This window comes from Lygodium microphyllum, chromosome 27 (assembly GCF_053477565.2).
Source record: "Lygodium microphyllum isolate KBCC chromosome 27, Lygodium_microphyllum_v1.1.10, whole genome shotgun sequence".
Lineage (NCBI taxonomy): Eukaryota > Viridiplantae > Streptophyta > Polypodiopsida > Schizaeales > Lygodiaceae > Lygodium > Lygodium microphyllum.
The window spans coordinates 84,113,672-84,138,303 of NC_141161.1; the positions used below are offsets into that span (position 1 = coordinate 84,113,672).

The window sequence follows — 24,632 nt, forward strand, 5'->3', positions numbered from 1 at the left end:
TGTTGATGGAATCTATCAATGAAGAAGCTCAACACAATTCTCAAAATCCCTCTCTGAAACACAAGGGGCCAATGAATCCATAGTTGCATCACTAATATTGCCCCCCTTAGAAAGGGATGGGGGGATACGAGGGGGCCATCAAAGGAAATGGTTCAGGGCTGACTACAAAGAGAAGTTGTAGATGCCCCGCACACTTCATAGAAGGCCAGAACAAGGGAGAAAATATATGTTCTTTGTGATATCCACTCCAAACAGCAAGCTAAGTGTGGTCTTCTCTTTGTAGAACCTCGGAGTCCCTCACTTTGGCGATGATACCATGTGAGTGTGCAACAAAGAGAGAAGGGAAGAGAAAGATTGCAATGAAAGAATAGAATGGAAGAAGAAAATCTGCACTTAACTTTGAATGAAAGCTGAATACAAGGTGTGGACTGATCAGCCTATCAATGAGGGCACCAGATCGAGCTGATGACGGGAGGCAGCACTAGAAGAAAGAGGACAATCCATGAATGTTGAGTATACTAAAACTTGAAAAGTTGAATGGCCAGCCTTTTGAGTATACTGAAACTGGCCAACCAGCATCAAGCCATGGATTAAATGCTGGCTGACCTGCATTAATTAATGTCGGAAATGCTAGCACAAAATATAAAATGTTGATCACCCCAAATCTGATGTGAAAACACCCTTGAACCACTGAAAAAGAAATGCAAGCCTCAAAATAAACATTACCAATGTGAACACACCTAAAATCGATTGGAAAAGAAATGCATGCTGGTGATTGCAACACTCGGGATCGATCTTCTGTGGATGTCGCACTTCACCCCTGCCCTTGAACATTCTATACACTCTTCCATTCACTTACTACATTGATTCATGAACTTCAAAGTTTCTCCTCTCTCTATTTCTGTTTGAGTTTTTGTGTTTTGAGTTTGAGGTTTGCATTTTGTGTTTTGCAATTAGGGTTTGCATTTATTGTGTTTTAGCTGGGGTCATATATTCTATGTTTTCTCTATGCAAACCCTAGCATATCTTCACATAAGAAGCAATGGTCGCTCCTTCATGAGTGGCATTTCTTCATCTAGAAGAGCCTTTTACACTAGGTACGTCCAATGCAATGTTGATGGCTCTATAGTCTCGAGAGTGGATTGTAGATAGTGGTGCTTCCTGCCATATGACCCCTTCTCTAGATGGCATTGCCCAATATGTGCTCAATGTATGAGTATATTCAAATTGGTGACAGCTTTTCTGTTCCTATACAAGGTAAAGGTCACATGCAACTTATTTCGAAAGGGTAGTCATACTTCAAAGGTTCTTGATGTATGAAGCTTAGGCTATCATCTTCTTTCAGTGAGCAAGATCAATATGCTTGGGGTCACAATTGAGTTTGATGCCGATCCCTTCAAGGTTTTTGATGGTATGTCTATACAAGCGTTGTGCCAAGGGCAAGAGGACAATGGTGTCTACAAGATGCAGAGTTCCATAGCCCTTACTTCCTTAGTTCTTTCTTCTTAAACCTAGTTGTGGCATGCTCAATTCAGCCATCTCAACTACAAGTATCTTCAAAAGGCAGCTCGTGACTAGCTTGTTGTTCATGGTTTGCCAAATGTTAGGGTGAGCCATTCCCCTTGTGTGACTTACATTCGTCACTAGCAACATCAAGATTCAATCCCAACAAGGCCTCTAATAGACAAGCTAAGGTGCCCATGGAGCTTGTGTCCTAGCAAAACCTCTAGATGGACTAAGGCTGCCTAAATTGCCCTATCCAAGTCCAATGCCTATCCTAGAAATGAATAAATCTCTAACGCCCTCTCTCAGATCGTGGGCACATCATAAGACTCAAGGACCTAGAATGCTAATCGAGAATGGCTGATTATCCTCTATCTAACAATACTCCACATCAACAATCCCATCCAAGATCTTCTCATAGATGAAGTGACGTTGTATCTCAATGTGTTTCATCCTCACATGAAATACGAAATCCTATGCCAAGGCTATGCAACTCTCATTGTCACATAGAAGTTTAGCTTTAGGTGCTCACATTCAAGTTCACCTAACAATATCCAAAGCCAGACTATCTTAAAAGTGGAAGAAGACGCCACTTAATACTTCACTTCTATCGAAGATAGAGCAACAATAGGTTGCATCTTGCTACTCCAAGAAATACTGCCTATAACTAGGAGAAAACAATAGCATGTAGTCAATCACTTGTGATCAACATCAACAATCTACTCTAAGTATATCCAACCTTGAAGCAACTTCTTGGGCTCACTCATGAATCCTACAAGTAAACCAACTAAAAAACACAAGTCGATCTAATAATTAAAAAGCCAAATCAATGACCCAATCAACTATCAATATTTGAAAGAATCTACAACCAATGAATCAACATGAGTCGAAGCTTTTCAATTCAAATCCATAGAAGTAGAGATGGTGCAACGCTCCGTCAACTTAAAAGTGGCCAAGAGCTCCTACACATATCATTGCTAGGAGAAAAAGGTTCCCCTCTTAGTTTGCCATATCTCATGGCCTAAAAAGAAGTGAAAAAGTCCCAAATCTGTCATCCCAAACTTCTTATTAAGTGCCTCCTTAGTCTACTTAATCATTTGGGTATGGTCAACTATCAAAATGAGATCGTCCAAATAGAGTACAAACGCATGTCCGATACCCCAACTCCTCTCAACGAAAAAGTCTATCTTCTCATTCCACGCAAATGGAGCATGCTTAAGGCTGTAGAGGACCTTCTTCAACCTATATACCTTACCATGAGAAGATCAGAAACCTAGGAGGCTACTCAATATAGACCTCTTCATGCAAATCACCATTAAGATAGATTGACTTCACATCCAACTAAGATACCAACCATCTCCTATGGCTGGAAATCTATGCAAATCTTTCTAATTTTTGGGCATCGGTCCGGTTTGGCTGGAACCGTGAATGAAATGCTGTCTAGGTATAGTTAAATGTTGCCTAGTTGTTTGCACTACACGTCAAGCCACCGCCTCTTCCTGCATTGATGACTCAAATATGGGCACCATAAGGGCAGGATCTACTTGGTCAGGTAAGTTGACCATATATGCCATGTCATAAAGGAAAAATACTTTGATATTTTTGTACTTTGGAATCATGTTAATTCCATACCTAGTAATTTCCAACCCTTGTAAATTCAACCCTTGCCTATGTAAATGTGCCCTAAACTTTGGAAATGAGGGGTTAGGATAAAGAAAGCAAGAGGCTAAGAGAAGACATCTTTTGGACTCATTCACTAAGTTTGGATGTTCACTTTCTTGTTGTCAGCTTTTTTCTTGCTAGATGAAGCATCAGCTATGACTGTCATGTATTTTTGAAACTCTCATCATTAATACATGGCAAGGTGTCTTGGTGCAATAGTTCTCTTGTTATTTCATATCTATTCCAATTTTAGTTAGATTTCTTTTCTTAGTTGAATGCTTCATTACATTGGTATCAGAGCATTAGTTTAGATCCTGTCAGAAGTTATTTTCATGCAATAGATTTAGTTGCAGTGACTAGGGAGTAAAAACCGCAGTTAAAATTCAGGCACAAGAGTTAGTTCTTCCATAACCGTGGCCTGACATGGAGAACTCTTACAAACCGTGACTAAGATGGAGGTTCTTGGCATGAACCAGTGGACAATGGCGAGCTCCAACCAATTTGGCAACTCGTGACCAAGTTTTGGACCAAAAATTGAGGTAAGTTGGACAAACTGAGGGATACACAACTTACTGAAGGTAAACGTTAGAGTTACTTTTCAGGAAACAAGGGTTTCTTCTCTTTCCCTTCAAGCTGCCTTCAAGAATCCATGGCAATGGACTAATCTAATCTCTTCTTCTGGATCTCTACCATGTCAATGGATCACATAGCCTTGTTTCTCTCCTCATTAGCTTCACTTGGAATACTCATATGGCTATCGTAGCTCTTTTTTTTTTTGTAGAAGAACAAGAGTATGCTGCTGCCGCAACTGCGCCAACAACATACTCCTGCATCAGCGTGAAAAAAAATGGAGTAAGAGAGCTGCTAGAGAGCTTAACTAGCACTCTTCTACCTTTGGCCAAGCTCTCCTTCAAGCCTTGACAACCTTTCTTCCATCTTTGAGCTTTTCCTTCTCTCATGAAACCTTGGACATGACTATTTGGGACAGCACCAAAGAATTTCTGAATTCTTGAAGCAAATGAAGAGGGTTTTAGTGGCAAAATCATCCCTGGAGCATCCTCAAGCATTTGCCCTCGAGTCTTCATCAACATTGATCCAACATTGGAGAGTTTTGATCCAACATTGATCAAGGGAAGGTAATGGACAACATTACCTTCAATGACACTGAAATTTAGGCTTCTCTCTTCAAATTTTGGAGTCTACACACTACATTGGAGCTTCTTTCATTGGTCCTTCAAGCTCTACAACAAGTAGAAGAAGAATTTTACCTACATCAACCATTCTTGAAGCTATTGGAGCAATCATGGAACTCAATGAAGCTGAGGCCTATTTCTTTATGGAGCATTCATGAGATTTGGAAATTCTGGATTTGAAGCTGAAGTCAAGCTCTATTTGTGGGAGATTCCTTCATCAACAACAACACTCTTCTCCTACAAGCTGAAGAGGTACTCTAATCATCTTTTAATCCCTCTTTAAATCCTCTTGCTGAGCTAAGTCCAATTGATAAAAGAGGGATTAAAATAATAAAGAATCCCATCCATTCTATCAAATGCATTTCATGGAAAATCCATAGAGCTATCTTAGTGATTGATCATTGCATAATCACTCTCATTCACTGAAATAATCACTTCCAAGTGTCTCAAATTCTCATTTCATTTACCTAACCCTGATATTGAATTGTTTGCCTTTTTGTTTCATTGACATGAGTGAAATTTTACCCAATGGTAAGTGGAATAAGACTTGTTAAGCAGTGAGTCACTGTTGAGGTTATCCCTTATCTATCCCCATTTAAATTTCAGCCTATTCCATTCGAGTTCTTACATATCATAAAAGGGCGATCAAATTATTTTCATTCCATGCATTTCATGCTGATTTTTAGAGCCTAGCATTGAACTGCCATGTATATACCCAGGAGGAAAAGTGGATGCCGCGCGAGTTGGTAGGACAAAAGAGAGGTGACCCTCCCCTGCTGACAAGGACCCTGAAGGGAAGCACAAACCGGCTTGAGAGGGAAATTTGCACACCCCTCAAGTCTCAAATCCCACATATTTAAGTTCAGGTGCAGGTACCACTCAAGGGAACAAGAATTCAGCCTTCAGCAAATTGGAGATGTATTTTTCCCTTTATCCAAGGCTTGAAAATGCCAAAGTGAAGTTTGCAGCCCTTCATTTAGAAAGCTATGCACATACTTGGTAGAGATATATGACAAGAATTGGGCATGACTTCTTATCTCGGGAAGCACTAAAGAATGCTATGATTGAAGTCTTCGTCTCTCCCATTGAAAAAGAGCGCTTGAAAAAGAAATGGTACGCCCTTGAGCAACGAGGTCTCTCGGTTAGAGAGTATTCAAATCAGTTTTTAAACCTCTCAATGTATGTTTATGGAGTCTTCAATAGTGCCAAATTGAACAAGTATATATTTGGTTTGGAGTCTACCTTATCATCCGAAGTTGGAGCCATGAAGTCTACATCTTTGCAAGCTGCCATTCAATTGGCTGAGCGTTATGGGCAAAAATACAAGAGTTTTCAACCAAAAACAGGGCATTTATTTCAGCCTACACAATCCCCAAAGACATCAGGCCATTATGGGCATATAAGAACTGATTTTCAGCATGGTGGGAAGCCAATAAATGTTCACAGCAATACTTGCAGCAAGATACCAACTTTCCCCACTGTTTATGGACCAAAGCAGGGCAGTAATTTCAGATCTAATGCTGAAAATAAGTTTGATGGAAAAAGGACTAATATTAGTGCCAAAATTTTAGCCCCTAACTAAGGCAAGCATGTGTCTAATGATAAGCTCAAAGAAATGTATGCCAAAGAACTACGCTTTAAGTGCGGGGAGAAATGGTCATCCAACCATAAGTCCAAGTGTAAGGCTAAGAATTTGAAGGTTAGCATGATTTTTGAAGATGATTCTGATGCTGAACCTATTGAGGGAAGTCTAGCACAGCTTGAAGGCTCTACTACTCAAGAAGAGATGCATGAAAATGAAGAGAATATCCATGATGAGTTTTATGACCCAATGGATGGCTTTCCTTTTGATCCGAGCAGTCATTACATGGATGATTCTTGGACTGATTTACATCCCTCGCTATGTTCCATATCAAATGATGCATGGAGTGGTTCAAGAGGGGACAATACCCTACGCCTCAAAAGCCAAATCAATGAAAGGACTGCTCACATACTCATTGATACGGGTAGCACACATAGCTTCATTAATTCCAAATCACTCAATGGGCTGAAATTGAGTAAACATGATATGCCTTCTTCCCTCAAAATCCAAGTAGCAAATGGAGACTTTGAAAATAGCAATCAATGCTGCCCAAATGTTCCTATTACTCTATCTCCGTTGTGCACTACATCAATGAGTTTGATCGCATTAGAAATGGATCCCATTGACATTATACTTGACTGCAATTGGCTGAAATCTTTGGGCAGATTTACTATAGATCTTAACAAGCTGGAAATGGAATTTCAATGGTGTGGATAGCAAGTAACTCTACATGGTGTTGAGAAGAAGAAAATGGAGGTGATCAGCCCCAAGAAGATAAAAAAAGAGATAAATGCAAAGGCATGCATATTCACTATTCTTCTTTCGAAGATTGATGAGGATCAGCCCTCTCCTCCTACCAATGACATAGATCCATGTATTTGCAAGTTGCTGAAGGATTATGATGATATTTTTCAGCCACCTACTTCTATTCCTCCCAAAAGAGAAGTGAATCATCCTATAGATTTGCTGCCTAACACCAAGCCTATTAACAAACCACCATATCGCCTCTCCAAAGTGGAAAGGGAAGAGGTAGAGTACCAAGTGAAAGAGCTATTAGAAATGGCTCTCATTAAGGTAAGCCAATTGCCTTTTGCCTCTCCAATCCTTCTTGTAAAGAAGAAATATGGCTCTTTTCGCATGTGTATTGACTACCGCGATCTTAACAAGGTCACTATCAAGAATAGATATCCAATACCTAGAATAGATTACCTCCTAGATGAATTGAAGGATGCTAAGGTGTTCTCCAAGATTGACTTGAGATCGGAGTATCATTAAATACGCATGAAGGAAAGGGATGAGTTTAAAACAGCCTTTAGGACGGAAAGAGGCCTCTATCAATCCATGGTTATGCCTTTTGGTTTATCCAATGCTCCAGCCACATTCCAATCTCTTATGAATAAGATACTTCAGCCTTTGCTATTTCGGACAGTTTTGGTGTTCTTTGATGACATTTTGATCTATAGCAAGAACAAAGAGGACCATTTACAACATGTAAAAGAGGTCTTTGATATATTGAGGAAGCACAAACTATTTGCCAAGGCAACTAAGTGTTCATTCATGACAAAGAAAGTTGAATACTTGGGTCATATAGTGGGAGAAGATGAAATCAAAGTGGATCCTAAGAAGGTGCAATGCGTCAAAGAATGGCCTACTCCAACAAGTGCCACTTCTTTAAGAGACTTTCCTAGGTTATCATCCTTTTACCGTAGGTTTATGAAGTATTATGCTCATGTTGCACCTCCTCTTACCGATCGGCTGAAAAAAGAGACCTTTTGGGACGAAATCGTCAACAAGAGCTTTAATGAGCTGAAGCAATTGCTTGTTTCAGCACCAATACTAGTTTGCCCTGATTTTTCCAAGACTTTTACCATCTACGCGAATGCTAGTAGTAGAGGTTTAGGGGCTGTTTTGGTTCAAGAGCATGGTGTCATTGCATTTGAGAGCAGAAAATTCGATGATAAAGAGAGAGAGATGCATGTGTACGAGCAAGAGATGCTTGCTATTGTACATGGGATCAAGAAATGGCATCATTATCTCTATAAAACACATTTTAAAGTCAAAAGCGATCATAGGGTATTGAGGTATTTTCTCTCACAGCCCAACCTTTCTCCCAAGCAAAAGAGATGACTTGCTACCTTGCAGTCATATGATTTTGAAATAGCATACATGGTTGGAAAGGATAACACTATGGCTGATGCGTTATCTAGAATGTGGGCATGCAGTTTATCTACAGTGTCTACAATTTATAAGGATTGGATAAAAGACATCCAAGAAGAATATGTGCTGGATGAGCATGCTGTCCAGATTTTACAAAAATTACAGCAAGAACATGATGAATTTCCAAATTTCAAAGTGCATAATGGACTCTTATGGTTTAAGGGTAAAGTGTACTTGGTTCCTAACAGTAAATTCAAGCCGAAAGTGCTCCATGAGATGCACTCGTCACCAATGGCTGGTCATTTGGGTCTTTTCAAGACCTTTGACAAGGTCCATAAAAGTTTTTATTGGAAGGGTTTATGGAAGGACATCAAAGAGCATGTATCTAAGTGTTTAAAAGTGCCAACAAAATAAGGATTCCACCTTATTACCAGCCGGACTCCTTCAGCCTTTACCTATTCCTAAGAGAAAATGAGCCGACATTTCCATGGACTTTATAACGGAATTACCTACTACTAGTCATGGATGGAATAGTATCTATGTGGTTGTTGATAGATTGACTAAACCAGCCCACTTTATTCCAACCAAAATACAATATTCAACAAGGCAAGTGGCTGAGCAATTTATAGAAGGGGTGTTCAAGCTGCATGGTATGCCAATGAGAATAGTATCGAATAGAGATACAAAATTCATGGGCAACTTTTGGAGAAGTCTATTCTCTTCTATGGATACTTTTCTCACTCCTAGTACAGCCTATCACCCCCAAACCGATGGGCAAATGGAGAGAGTCAATCACTTCGTGGAAGTGTACCTTAGGCATTATTGTCATGACACGCAAGCTTTATGGGATCGTTGGATCCACCTTGCTGAATTTTGCTATAACAACACGTATCACATGAGCATAGTATGTTCCCATTTGAAGTACTTTATAGGTACAAAGTCCAAATCCCATCAGTTTGGTTTCATGAAGATATTAACCTCCAAACAAAGAAAGAGTTGGAAAGGATGGAGATGCTCATGAGACAATGCAAGGACAGCATAAGGAAAGCACAAGAAGTAATGAAAGCCTATGCCAATGATAAGAGAAGACATTTGGACTTCAAAGTTGGAGATTGGGTATTTCTTAAAGTGCCCAAGACACAATATGCTTCATTGAAGGGTGGGAACACTAAGCTTGCTCACAGATTTTATGGACCATATTTGGTAGTGAACAAAGTTGGAGAGCTTGCTTATAAGCTCCAACTACCTTCTTCCACAAGAATACATGATGTATTTTATATTTCACAGCTTGAGAAGTATGTTAGACCTGATGTGTAGGTATTGGAAGAGTTGCCACCAATGGATGAAGCAGGACTTGTCATATATGAACCTGAAAGCATTATTGGAAAGAGAGAAAAAGTGCTCAGAAATCGTACTCTTACTAAGTACCTCATTAAGTGGAAGAGCCTACCTATAGAGGAATCTTCCTAGCAACCATCCACTTATGTGAATGATTTTCCTTGGTTGTTGCACGATGATACATGACAGACTGTGCAGTGACAGCTTGCTCTAAGATATTACTATCGGCAATAAAGCTGTCCTAACTTTATCAAAAATTGATTTTGATGTTATCAGGTGATACTAGGGATTGTATACTTCATTTCTATACCTCATATGTGTCATTTGGACCACTTTTGTCAAAAGTTATGACAGTTTTTGTAAATCAGCCCTGTTTGGACAGCAGCCAGTTTACTCACAGTTTGGTATACATAAAGGTCTCTCTTACATGGAAAGTGCTTTCCTATCGTATCGGAGCTACATGGGCATGATTACTATCATCCTTGGCATGGATTTGGTCCATTTATCCTTGGTTTTGAGGACAAAACTATCTTAGAACGGGATGGTTTGTCATGAAGGAAAAATACTTTGATATTTTTGTACTTTGGAATCATGCTAATTCCATACCTAGTAATTTCCAACCCTTGTAAATTCAACACTTGCCTATGTAAATGTGCCCTTAACTTTGGAAATGAGGGGTTAGGATAAAGAAAGCAAGAGGCTAAGAGAAGACATCTATTGGACTCATTCACTAAGTTTGGATGTTTACTTTCTTGTTGTTAGCTTTCTTCTTGCTAGATGAAGCATCAACTATGGCTGTCATGTATTTTTGGAACTCTCATCGTTAATACATGGCAAGATATCTTGGTGCAATAGTTCTCTTGTTATTTCATGTCTATTCCAGTTTTAGTTAGATTTATTTTCTTGGTTGAATGCTTCATTACATTGTTAGCGATCAGATCAGTGCAACAGGCAGGTGGCCTGGTGCAGTCGGACTGCACAGTCGGACTGCCACGTGCCGACCTGCAGCAGGCAGTCCGCTGCATTAAATGCAGCCGACTGGGCATTTCTGGCGCCCTCTTTTGCCCAGTTTTTCGGCTATTTATACCCGACTTCTTCAGCAGTCTGGTACACTTCTCTACTCGCAGATTACAGACCGGTGACACGCGCAGATTCCGTCTCTGTTCGCAGATTTCAGACAGCAGACAGTGCAGACTGCAGCGGACTTCGAGGTGAACAACAGGTTGCATCGTCGAGGTGGAGACACACAGTCCAGCGCACTGCGCCCATGTATATATCTGCATATCTTTGTATTCAGCATTCTTTATACAGCAGATTTTCATCGTCCACACTCTCTTCTCTCTCTACGTTCTCTCTCTCTCAGTCCTACGCTTCCGCACTGCTGCACTCTGACATGGTATCAGAGCAGTGTTTGAAGGCTGACTGAGCGCAGAATCAACCTGAAGAGGAGTTTCCATCGTGACACAAATTTGTGTTTTTTGCGTTTAAGGGCAGATAGGAGGGCTGCGCCTTGGAATAAGGCTGAAACGAGTGTGGGCGCACAGGAAAGGAGTACAGGTGGTGGATTCGCTGCTGTTTACTGCTGTTTGACGCGGAGGAAGTTTGAGTTTTCAGCCTACAAGTGCAGGTTTTGCTTTTTCGTCGCCTCCGGCGGGTGAAGAAGGTCCAGGACGCGGAAGAGCCTTAGCAGGCTGAGTTTTCCCAGTCAGAGGGGGCTGCTTTTGCGTTTGTGCAGGCATTGTAGGTGAAGATGTCTACAGAGATTAACTTGGAGTCCCAAGCGATTATGGACCGGAAGGTGCCTGTCTTACCGGCTCTTCCTGCGGATCAGAAGCTCGACGGCGACAACTACCGCATTTGGCGCGTCATGATGTTGGCCATCCTTGAGTCCTATGATTTGGCAGAGCTAGTACAGGAGATTGACCGGCCCTCGGTAAGAGATGAGTCCAAACTCTCTTCCGATGCTCGTGCGGAGTTGGCCAAGGCCTAGTCTCATTGGGACAAATTGAATGCCAGGATTCGATCCTTTCTCTTTCTATCATGCACTACAGCCGTGATCGCTCACATTGAGCACTTGACGGTGGCTCGGGAGATATGGCTGGAGCTTGATCAGATGTACAATCGGATGACCCTCATGAAGCGGGTTTCTTTGGAGGTACAGATGCGGACCTTGTCCGTAAATAAGTCTTCTTCGCTACGGGAGCACATTAACAAGCTAAGGCAGCTTCAGATGCAGGTTCAGAATGCGAGGAAGCCGATTTCCTCCGAAGACATGGCGATCACACTATTGTCCCAGTTACCGCCACGATTCGGTACATTTTACTCTGCCCTTATTGCTTCGGGGCGAGAGTCTACTCTTCGGTGGGAAGAGTTGGTTCCTATGGTCTTGGACCAAGAGGAACAATTAAAGGGACAGAATGCTTCCAAGTCGGAGGCGCTGACAGGTCAAGCCTCTCAGAAGAAGGGGAAGGACCAAAAGAAGAAGAAGGGGGATAACAAGTCCAAGAAGGACAAAGAGAAGGACAAGGACAAAGACTCCACATGCCATATTTGTGGAAAGACTGGCCATTGGAAGAAGGATTGCCCTGATAAAGACACGAAGGACACCAAAAAGAAGGACACCAAGATTCTGGAGCGGTGGCTGCACCCTCATCAGTTGCATTTCTTCATTTAGCTGTCATTGAGGACGCTTCATCGAATGCTTTTGATACTGCGATGACAGCTCCCCAGGCTCGAGAGTGGATTGTTGATAGTGGTGCCTCACGGCACATGACTCCATCAGATGGTGTTGCCCAGTTGCGACCCTCGCGTGGGCAGATTCTCATTGGAGACAGCTCTTCAGTATCTATTGCAGGTCGAGGTAAGATGCAGCTTATTCCCGATGGACGAGGTGGTACCCATACCTCAGAGGTTTTGCATGTACCAGGATTAGGGTACCATCTCCTTTCAGTTCATAAGATTTGCTCCCTTGGTCTTCTGGTGGAGTTTGACAGTACTACGGTGCGAGTCCTTGATCGTGGATCGAGGAAGGTTCTCTTACAAACTGAAGTCTTCCACCGCCCTTTCTACTCTTCTTCTTACCTCTCAGTCACAGTCAGAGTTATGGCATGCTCGGTTTGGTCACCTGAACTATGACTATCTTCGGAGAGCGTCACGTGGACAGCTTGTTCGAGGGTTGCCGGATATAGTGGTGAGCCAGCAGCCATGTGTCTCCTGCATTCGGGGGAAGCAGCATAGGGATGCCATTCCCCACACAGCTTCGCGGCGGTCTACTTCACCGATGGAGCTAGTATCTACGGATCTATGTGGCCCTATGAGGAATGAGTCCTTGCGTGGGAGCTCGTACTTCATGCTGATCGTGAATGACTACAGCAGGATGACATGGGCCTGTTTTTTGGCATTAAAGTCAGAAGCTTTCTCACACTTCAAGGATTGGCTTCTCTTTGAGGAGAACCGATCCGACAAGGGAGGTGAATTTGTTTCTAATGAGTTTGCTCGGTTTTGTGCAGATAGAGGAATTCACCAGGAGTTTGCCAATACCAAAACTCCTCAAGAAAATGGTATTCTTGAACGGAAGAACCGCAGTGTGATCGAGATGGCGCGCACCATGATGGAGCACCGACAGACCCCTCAGGTTCTGTGGGCCGAGGCTGTGGCTACTGCAGTCCACATCCTTAATCGATCCCCTACTTCAGCCGTGAAAGGGATGACCCCATTTGAGGCTTATTTTGGGACAAAGCCAGATGTTTCTTACTTTCGGGTCTTTGGGTGTGATGCCTATGTTTACATTCCCAAGGCTCACCGTGATAAATTTGAAGCAGCTTCCCAAAACAGGTATTTGTTGGCTACAGCTCCCAATCCCAAGGCTACCGACTGTATGATCCCGTCAAGCGGGATGTGTACACTAGCCGTGATGTGCGGTTTGTGGAGGTTCCGGCTACTTCAATGGGTGAGGAGCATCCCGTTCTTGGAGATCCAGGGGAGAGTTGGGCTCCTTCTACAGTTCCACTGGAGCCCATGCCTTTTGATTATGATTCTGTTTCTGACACAGAGTCTACTGTTCCACCGGACACCTCTGAGGAGTTACCACCGGTGGATATTCCAGAGTCTTCTGCTGATGGAGAAAGACGAGGGGAGGTTCGGCCTCCTCCTCGCTGGGCCCGTGACACACTCCGTGATTCAGGGATCGAGGGGGTTCCTGAGGAGTGGGGACCGCAGGATGGTCCGCAGCAGTCACAGAGGCACCAGGCACATTCTACGGAGCTTGTTTGCTCCAACTATTGTTTGATGACCCGTGTTATGCAGGATCGAGAGCCCACCTCCATGAAGGAGGCTTTACAGTCCGCACCATGGAAGAAAGCTATGGAAGCCGGGTTGGAGGCTATTGAGAGGAATGGCACTTGGTCACTCGTGCCTCGCCCCCCGAAGAAAAAGGTGATTGGAGTCAAGTGGGTCTTCAAGACCAAATACCTTAGCGACGGTTCTTTGGATAAGCACAAGGCTCGCCTTGTTGCTAAAGGTTTTACACAGCGCCCAGGTATTGACTGTCATGATACTTTTGCCCCCACAGCTCGTATGGCGACCATTAGAGCGGTTCTTGCTTTGGCTGGCCATAGGAGATGGCCTATTTATCAGTTAGATGTGAAGTCGGCCTTCCTCAATGGTGATTTGAAGGAGGCGATCTATGTTGAGCAGCCTCCTGGCTTTGGATCTTCAGATGGGAAAGTCTACAGGTTGAAGAAGGCCTTGTATGGCCTCAAGCAGGCTCCGCGTGCGTGGAACGAGAAGATTGATTCGTTCCTCCAATCTCAGTTGGGATATCGGCGGTCCAAGGCCGATCCGTAGCTGTATGTTCACACTTCTGAGGATGGTTGTGTGTTGTTTGTCTTATATGTTGATGATTTGATTGTCACAGGTGATGATGCACAGCAAATCCAAGAGACGAAGTCAGCTTTACATCGGACGTTCAAGATGACGGACTTGGGTCTACTCCATTTCTTTTTGGGCCATGAGATTTATCAGTCTCAGAGGGGGATCTTTCTCTCTCAACAGAGATATGTACAGGAGCTCTTGGTGTCTTTTGAGATGGAGGATTGTCGGGCTCTATCTACTCCTATGGATCCGAACTGGAAGGCCGCTTCCCATTCACCTTCTCCTTTGGCGGATGCGTCCCGCTATCGTCAGTTGATTGGGTCCTTGATTTGGCTTCTCAACACGAGGGTTGATCTATGTTTTGCTGTTGGGCTCTTGGCAAGGTTCATGAGTGAACCTAAGACGGTGCATTGGCAAGCTGCTCAGAGGATACTTCGGTATTTGAGGGGGACGTCTGATTTAGGGATTCATTACCCCGCAGGGACAGATGGGTCAGATCTTGTACTTGCAGGTTGGAGCGACTCGGATTGGGCCGGTGATGTGGACCACAAGCGGTCTACTACAGGTTACTGTTTTACTTTGGGTGCAGGTGTTATTTCATGGAGTAGCAAGAAGCAGCCCACGGTAGCCCTTTCGTCTACTGAGGCGGAGTATCGGGCCGCGTCTTCCACCACATGCGAGGCTGTGTGGCTTCGGCGATTATTGGAGGAGCTTGGGTGCCCCCAGACTCGTCCTACTTTGCTGCGATGTGACAATGAAAGTTGCATTGCCTTGGCCAGGAACCCTATTTTTCATGCCCGGACGAAGCACATAGAGATCCAGTACCACTTCATCCGAGAGAAGCTTCTGGATGAAACCATCACTGTGGAGTACTTCAAGACGGAGGACAATCTTGCGGATTTGTTTACGAAGGCACTTCCTCAGGCTCTACTTCGGAGACATTCCAGATCCCTCAGGCTTCTGCCCTGCCCAAGCTCTGAGAGGGGGTGTTAGCGATCAGATCAGGGCAGCAGGGCAAGTGGCCTGGTGCAGTTGGACTGCATGCAGTCGGACTACACAGTCGGACTGCCACGTGGTAGTCCGACCTGCAGCAGGCAGTAGCCGACTGGGCATTTCTGGCGCCCTCTTTTGCCCGGTTTTTCGGCTATTTATACCCGACTTCTTCAGCAGTCTAGTACACTTCTCTGCTCGCAGATTACAGACCGGTGACACGCGCAAATTCCGTCTCTGTTCGTAGATTTCAGACAGCAGACAATGCAGACTGCAGCGGACTTCGAGGTGAACAGCATCTCTCTGCGTTCTCTCTCTCTCAGTCCTTCGCTTCCGCACCGCTGCACTCTGACATACATGCCACCTCGAATCGCCTAAGGAAGGAATCTTGGTCCTCATTTAATAAGCCAGCAAGCTTCAAAAATGGAACCTGTGCCTGGACAGCCATCTAAGTATTAACTAAGATACCACAAGGCACAATGGATAAAACCACTATTGGTTGAGTTGACGCAAACAATCACCCTGCTAACAATTTACATACACGATACATATACTCCATGATTCATCATCCAAATTTCATAGTTTAAAAACTACTCAAATATATAAACTACAATCATTCAAAATAGCAATAACAATCCATGTCTCTATAGGGCATCAAAGTGTGACATGTCACATGAAATATGAAAGCTGCTACTAAATGTGTTCAAACTTCAAATCCACATCTCTATAGGCCATCTTTTAATAGGCAAAAAATGAGGATTCGATCCAACATGCAAAATTGAATTGATTGTTATCTTCAAGGACAAATTTTCAATTCAGCCGTTTTCTACATTTTAGAGATGCCGAGACATTTCTAACATTTCCTGCCTGTAGGAAATGTGCTTCTTGGCAATGATGTTGGCAACCAATCTTTTTTGGGGTTTATCCAATGTGCCATCACTGAGATACTTGGTCTTAAAGAACCATTTCACTCCGATAACCTTCTTATGAACAAATTGTGGAGCCAGGTACCAAGTGCCATTTCACTCAATAGCCTCCAACTCCTACTCCATGGCCTTCCACATAGTAATGCCTCTTTCACAGATGTTGACTCTCGGTCCTGCATAGCACGGGTCATCAACCTGTAGTTAGTACACACAAGCTCTCCAAAATGTGCTTAGTTCCTCCGAGATCGCCACAAACCATCCTACAATTGCAACTCCTCAGAAATCTATCAATTCCTACATCACAAAGTGTATCACATGCCCAACAAGGGGGAGGCCGACACTCCTCCCATGGCCAACACTCCTTCCATCTCTCTGCCTTTGTTAAAGTCTTTGAAACATCCACCAATGAAGCAGCCAATGGAGAAGCAATGTCCTCAGTAGAAGGAGCCTCATATAGACATCTCAAAAGACTGGATCATAGATTTTGTACCCCTATGACTCGGAATTATAGCCAATGAACGCCTATTTCTTGGACATGGGCTCAAATTTGCCACATATCTTCTTCGGAATGGGAACATATGCATTATATCCAAACACTCTGAAATAAGAAGTATATAGCTTAAGTCCAAAATAAGCCTCAAATGGAGTCATACAATGGTAGGTGACTATTTGAGGTTGGTGGGTAGTAGCTAAGGTAGTAAGTAACTGTTGAGGATATAAACTATGGTGGCCACTGCTTCGGCCCACAAACACTAGGGTGTCTACCAATGCTCCATCATGGATTGTGCCATCTCAATCACACTCCTATTCTTCCGCTCCAAGATTCCATTCTCCTAAGAGATGTTGGTATTGGCAATTTGCAAACTCCTAATGAATCCCTCACTCCGCAAAAGAAACAAGCCAACTCATTGGAGACAGACTCTCCACCTTTGTTGGCTCTCATTGTCTTGAGCTTCTATTGTGAATGGTTCTCAAAGATAAGCCAATCACAAAACTAAGAGAATGCTTCTAACTTCAATTCTAGAAAGTAGGCCCAAGTCATCTTATTAAAATCATCAATAGTTAGCATGAAATAAAGACTCTCCTTAAGGGACTCCATCCTCATAGGCCCACATAGATATGCAAGAACAAGCTCCATGTGCTCTTTAGCCCGTCTAAAATCCTTCTTGGAAATCAAATCTCAATGCTGCTTGCCTTGAATGGCTCACCCCAAAATCTAGCAAACCATGAACAAGTTCGTCACAAGCTACCTTCCAAAGGTACTCATAGTTAACGTGGCCAAGCCAAGCCTACCATAACTCGGTCTAAAACTATGAAGAAAGAAGCAAGTAAAGGCTATAAAGCTCCACATCTTGTAGATACCATTTTCCTCAAGCTCTCGGCACAACATCTATCTAGTCGTAACATCTATCAAGAACATTGAAGGAAACTGCATCAAAATCAACTATGAGGTCAACCCCACAAATCTTGTTCATTAAACAAAGATGATAGGCCAAGCTTGGTACATAAAGAACCTCTGAAGTATGAGCACCACCCTACCCGTTCAAAATAAGCTACATGTCACCTTCACCCTATTTAAGAACACTACACTCTAACACTTTCAAGGGGTGTTGAGATTCTAATAAAAATTGACAAGTATTCTAGCAAAGAACTAAAGAAGAAGAATATCTTTAAAATGGAGCTCACAAGAGTATGAACTGAGCAATAAAGCTTGACAAGCTTGATTCCATGGAGTAAGACACAATTGTGGTTACAATGCCCTACTTGATAGGGTTATAGGGGAAAAGAGAGCAAAAAATAGAATGAAGTAAGGCACTTATTGCTTGGTAAGTAAGCTCACTATTGTGTTAGCTAAGCATAAGAGCTCAAGCATCGTCATAATCGTGAGCTTTATCAGTCCTTTGTTGCTGAGATTCAGGCCTGTAGTCATTGCAAACTACGCCGAATTCACAAAAAGCAAGACCTTGATGCCCTCTCTCTAGAGCTACCTGACCACTCTCCTGTAAGGAAAAGAAGGTAGCTAAGGGGCCCAGAGGTGCCTCTAACTCTGCCTACAACTTGGATAAGGATCCTCATGGATGAGAATTGTGTTGCCCACCCATGGCTCAGCTGCACATACTCTCAGTAGGGGAAAGACTAGCCAATGCGACTTGTGAAGAGATGATGCACCCTGTGTCAAAAGATGGCGTACCAGCGAGACAGTAGGGTTTGCAGGGAGGAACACGGAGTGAACTCGACAAACATGGAGAAGAGAAGAGAAGAGAGAAGAAACTCTGATGAATGGAATGATGAAGTTCTGAATCATGGAGTGAATGTGATACAAGGAAACAAGGGTGCCGTAGCACAAGGAAGATGATGAAGACAACCACGAACCACGAATTGCAATGTCCTCCTAAAGGGGTGTGAGGATAGTGGAGAGGCTGGAGAGGAGGTGACGGACTAAATGAATCAGCCGTAAGGAATGAATGAGAGAGTGGCCTATAAATAGGCACAGTCAGTCTAGGATGGTGCCCCTTTTTGGGATTGCAAACCCTAAATGCAAAACGCAGAAACGCAAAAAACGCAAACTACGGGGGAAGGGTGAAGGGTTTCTCAACACCCCCTCTCAGGCCCAAAAAGAGGAACAAGAGAAGAGTGAGGTGAAGATGCAATGCTACATGCTGAAAAATGCTCATGCAACAGGTGCCACTTGGATAATGTCCCTCGTGGAAAAATTGTTCACTTGCCGAAGTGCCCTAGTACAAAGATGATGAAAACATGCAATGCATAGGAGAAATGTTGGACTTAGTGTAGCGCCGAGAACCATAAGGATATGCCCGTACTCGATCTCAGGAGATGGTTCCATGCCGACCAAGTGACCAAGGCAAGAAGATGTAGAGGATCCCTAAGATCCAAGATTTCCACCGCAAAGAGAACTTGTAGTAAAGAACAGTAGATAGAGTGAACTGGAGAATCCGAAGCTCAACCTCAGGAGAGATGCCACTAGCTCTATGCATCCATAATGGAAGAAATACGAAGGCCTCGTCACCAAGTCACGGCTGAACCTCTGAGGTCCCGATCTAAGTGGCACAGGAAGATCCTGGGTATCAATAGAAGAGATGACTGGTCAAAGACAGCCACCCCAAGAAAGTAGAGGATGAGTGAAGAACTTCAAGTGGAGTAGGTTCCCCCTCTCAAGTGGGAGGTGGAGGAACCCCCACTCAAGTCGAAAAAGAAGTAGATGCCTCCTCTGAGGGCAAAGAAATAACATCCCCCTCAGAATCTCCCTCTAAAGTAGATAGGGAATCCAAAAACTCATGAATCACGGACTCCAAAATGTTTGATGATGAAGGAAGTGTCACCGGTTGGGCCGAAGAAGGTATCTGGGGTGCCGAAGAGCTCCCAGAGGTAGCCTCTCGAACCTGAGTAGTCGAGGGTGGAGAAGAGTAGGGCTCAGAATGAGCAAGAGGTGGGCAACAGTCACTCTCTCTCAATGGAGCTGATTGGGTAGCCGAAGAAGAGGACGGAGTTGAGCAACCACTGTCTCTCAAAGGAGCAGACTGACGAGGAGACGGTATCAAATAATCATTATCTCTCGATGGAGCGGATTGCCAAACCGCGGGCCGTGGTAGTCACTGTACTCGAAAATAGGTGGGAGAAGACTACCGCTGGCATTGCGACGATCTCCAGGAGGTCGTAACGTGAATTGATCCTCCATGTGCTCGAAAGGACTTAGTGCGCATCGGATGCGTCTTATTGCCTTAAGCATCGTACTCTGATAGCCGATGTAGAACGATCTCTGTGGCCCAAAAAGGAGAGATGGCAAAAGGAGTGTCGGGTGGAAGACCCATATACTCCGAGGGAATGGGGAGCAAAGATCAAAGTCAGCAAGCATCGGTGGTGTGTCCAATGATGCCACAGTAGGAACACCCAATAGTCTGGTCATCTGTTGGTAAAGAAGCCATGGATACCAGCATGCCTTGCTAAAGAAGGAAGAGGTCAACCACCATGAACCACGAACCACAAAGCACAATGTCCGCCTTAAGGGATGTGAGGACAGTGTGAAACACGAACCACAATGTCTGCCTCAAGGGATGAAAGGGTAGTGGAAGGGCTGGAAGTGAGCTGCTTGTGGAAGGAAAATACGACCAATAGTAAGAGATTGCAACCAGTAGAAAAACGCAAGTGAGGAGAGAGAAAGACTAAAAACGCAGGTGAGGAGAGAGAAAGACTAAAAATGCAAGAAAAACCAACAACAACAATCAATATGCTGAAATCAGCTCCGAATAGTGTGTGGTAGGCTGGAAATAGGCGCCAGATTGTTGTAGACAGCAATGGCCAGCTTGGACCGGGATGTCCTCCGCGTCGGGGTGTGGGCAACAAGCTGAAATACCTGAAATCTGCAAAAACGAGATTGTTTTTTGAATGGAGAGTGATCAGCAATAATCGCTCTGCTGTAAACAACTACAAACTGCGCGTGGAAGGCTAGAAACAGGTGCCAGACTGTAGATGACAAGGAACAGCTGAGACTGCAATGTCCTCTGCGAAAGGGGTATGGGGCAGCAAGCTGAAAACACCTGAAAACTGCAAAAACGAGAATTTGATGCAGTGGAAGAAGAAGAGAAGTGGATGTCGAACCCGCCACCGGTCTTTGCCTTCACTGGAGTGGAGGATCTTTGTTGCTAGGTAAGCAAATCCAACTCTGATACCATGTCAAAAGATGACATACCAGCGAGACAGTAGGGTTGGCGGGGAGGAACACGGAGTGAACTCGGCAAACATGGAGAAGAGAAGAGAAGAGAGAAAAAACTCTGATGAATGGAATGATGAAGTTTTGAATCATGGAGTGAATGTGATACAAGGGAACAAGGGTGTTGTAGCACAAGGAAGATGATGAAGACACCCACGAACCACAAACCGCAATGTCCTCCTGAAGGGGTGTGAGGGTAGTGGAGAGGCTGGAGAGAAGAGGTGACGGACTAAATGAATCAGCCATAAGGAATGAATCAGAGAGTGGCCTATAAATAGGCACAGTCAATCTAGGATGGCGCCCCTTTTTGGGGCTGCAAACCCTAAACGCAAAACAGAGAAACGCAAAAAACGCAAACTGCGGGTGAAGGGTGAAGGGTTTCTCAACACCCTATTTGCAGACACTAGCATGAACCAACAAGGATGAATGTGGCAGTAACATGCGTGACCTTGAGTTGAGAAACTAGATGAAATACTTGTTGCCATCAAAAGCACAGAGACTGATGCCCAAATTGGTAGCACTTGACTTGAACAGCCCCATTCTGAGCTGGATTGATTGAAGGCAGTCAAAAGACAACTGGTAGTGAGCTGTATGGGACGAGAAGCAGCTACAAAGGCAGCACTGTGCTGGAAATGCAGTGAGCGATGGTTGCTGCTGCACTGGCCAAAAGGTGTGGCTGCTGAAAAAAACCCAGAGGAAGAGTTGGTTCAACAGCAAACAATCCCAATGCAGCTGTGGCTGAATAAACCTAGGAAGGAAAATAGTGGGAAAGCAACGGTCAAGTGAAATGGACCTCCCTAAAGCTGTGCTACTGCTGAAGAAGTTGCCTGCTGATCAACAGAAGCTAAACACGCTCTGGTTAAGAGACAAGAAATCCATGATTAACGACAAATGTAAGTCTAGATGGTGGCCTTAAATAGCCATTAACTCCAAAACAAGTTACAAGGTAGGCTCGGTCGTTCAATAAAGTTACAAGGTCAACTAAATCAATAGAAGACACTTTCAACCATTAAACCAGTCATTCAATAAAGTTACACGGTCAGCCAAATCGATAAATAACACTTTCAACCGTTAAAGGACCATTTGCAACCATATAATATATCTAGAACTTTGGCCAACTATGCACCTATCACCAGGGCACCTTTTGACAAGGTCCTAGCTCGTCCTATCACATGAATTTGTTTGTGTTCTGTTGCTGGTCCAACCATCTTCACATTGCATCATACAGCATTGAGAAGGAAACAGCATTTTCCTTTCCGGCGTCAGGCAGGGATGCTCCATTGAGGACTAGAACGAGCTATGACTTAACTGTGTGCGAGTAGCTATTACCTTAGAAGTAACTTTTCATATAAAAGCAGCGGTGTAGGGTTTATACTGGCTTAAATCGCAAATTAAGAGTACCAGCAAAATGTTAGTCTCTACATGATTAAGAGAGTCCATGCTTTCTTCTTCAGTGGCCTCCTTCCCCGCACCCAGAAAAAACAAACCAAACCAAAAACATTCGCCGAGCACCCTTTCACCTACGTGTAACGTTGCAGGGGACACCAAAGTGTAGCTTGTGATCCACTTTAAACTCTCTGGATTGACAAAGTTCATTTGCCAGAGAAAACTGGCTTCTGCAGGTAAAATGACGTGAAGTGCAAGCATGAATATTTGCTGTATTTGCCAAGTAGGAGCAATGGTGAGAACGCATTTGTTAGCCTATTTTTTGACAAATCTTCTTTCGATTCTTAAACTCAAGTTTGGAGGAGTTCTTGCCGTTCTGCATCCACTGTACGGGCAACAAGAGCCCAATTCCTGCTTTCATGGGGAGCCCACATGCGGAAGGTCGGGAAGCACGGATGAGTATGCAGATGCTTACCCGAGGTCTTGGGCTTGAAGTAATCAGAGACTGGGGCAGGGCCGCTGTAGTTGATGCAGCAGGGCAGCATGTGAACTTCGTTGACGGCGAGGTGCGAGCAACTATGGTTGTCGACCCGGACGACCCCTACGCTGCCCTCGAGAGGAGACATAGCTGCTGCCGCTGCTTCTGCTCCTTCTCGTTCTAGCCTCCTACCGCTACCGCTACCGCTACGGCTACTGCTTCTGCTACCAGAGCGTGCCAATGCCAGCACCGGTCTCTTTGGCGGAACAGCGATACTGTTGGAATATTTCCATCATGGGAGACACCACTAGTATGTTAGACAAGGTATTGTATCGTAGCTAAATGATTTTAAGGATCAGGGTCTTCGATAGTTGTAGCTCCTTGTGATGTTGGAGAGAACGGTTTCCTTTTCAAGTGTCTTTCCACCTTGCTTTCATTGTTGATCGTGATGGCACTAAGGTAAATGAGAGAGTGAGAGCGAGTGAGTGAGTGAGTGAAAAGCATGACTCAAGGTGACATGTCTAACTATAGGTGAGATGGGCTCACTAGTTATGTCTTGCCTTTAATGTGCTTTGAGCAAGCAAGGGGGAGGGGGGAGACACAAGCAGGAAAAGAGAAGGAGCTTTACACTTAGATTCTCTCTGCATTTCTCATTAATGTTATCCTAGTGTAGTTTGAAATACTAATATAAGTAATAATTAAGGCATTTTGCATCCTAAGGCACATTTCATGTGGCAAGAGGATTCATAGGTAGTTGAACCACAAAGAAACCAACTCCAAGAGACATAATAAGCAATAATAAGATAGATTATACACGCACACACACATATAGTGTACATAATAAACACAAAAATTATAATATGATAATATAATTGCAATAAAGCATAAGTCACCTTAGTCTAGAGTAGGCTAGGGTTAAGTATAAAAGGTCTAGATGTAACTTGTGAGGTATCTTTTTGCCATTTCAAACAATACATGTTTTGAGATTCTTTCCTTTCACCAACTAAGAGGGTGCATACTCTTAGCCACCAAGATATAGGGTGCATACAATGTCCCACCTTGAAATGAGGTGAGTATTTATGTTGGATCTTACATCTTTGATACTCAGCCTTGATGGCAATATTATTTCAAGCTTAGCTAGCTTGGCTATGGCTACCTTGCAAACATGGTGTATTTCTTGTATTTCTTTGCAAGAATTGTGTATTTCATGAATTTTCAATTATTTGATTTGGTGTGAGAATTGGTTTATTACATTGGTATTAGAGCATAGACTTTGATCCATAGGAAGAGCCATTTTCTTGGAGAATTTAGTTACAGGGACAAGAACTAGTTAATTGGAGTACCAAGATTTGGTCACAGGGTTTGGTACAGGTTCTTGGCCGAAATAGCAGGACATGGTCAAATGGAGGTCCATTTTGAAGGTTTTTGACCCTAACTGGAATCTAATTGGAGATACGGAGGTTAAACTGAGATTAGTTTTTAGGGACTAGTTTCTCTCTCTTCTTCCTCTCGAGCTTTTCTCCAAGAATCCATGGCTTCTACTACTTCAATCTTCTTCCAATGGCCACTGAGGAGATATCAGAGCTTGACTCCTAGTGCTATGAGCTTCATGTAGAGTAGCATATCACTTAACCTTGGTGAGCCTGATCTTCCAAGACAGGAGGAGCAGCTGGCGCAATTTGCGTTGAATTACCGACCTCTCTTCCTCATGAAATCAGCCATGTCAGGCTGAAGCCCAGGCATAACAAGTTTAAACAATCATTATGGAAGGTCTTCAGCAAGCATACATAGTTTCTTCACACTTCCTTGATCATCC

The 24,632-nt window shown here is 43.7% G+C and overlaps 1 protein-coding gene across 1 annotated transcript in view; it reads right to left on the reverse strand.

The window, feature by feature from the left end:
- Positions 1-23,164, reverse strand: part of LOC148012543 (ribonuclease H2 subunit C-like protein) — a 43,771-nt gene extending 20,607 nt beyond the window's left edge. Inside the window, exon 1 of the mRNA XM_087669612.1 lies at positions 22,814-23,164. Within this exon, the coding sequence (XP_087525738.1) occupies positions 22,814-22,964 (151 nt within the window). The 5' untranslated portion in view covers positions 22,965-23,164. The remainder of the gene's footprint in view (positions 1-22,813) is intronic.
- Positions 23,165-24,632: the final 1,468 nt, after the last annotated feature.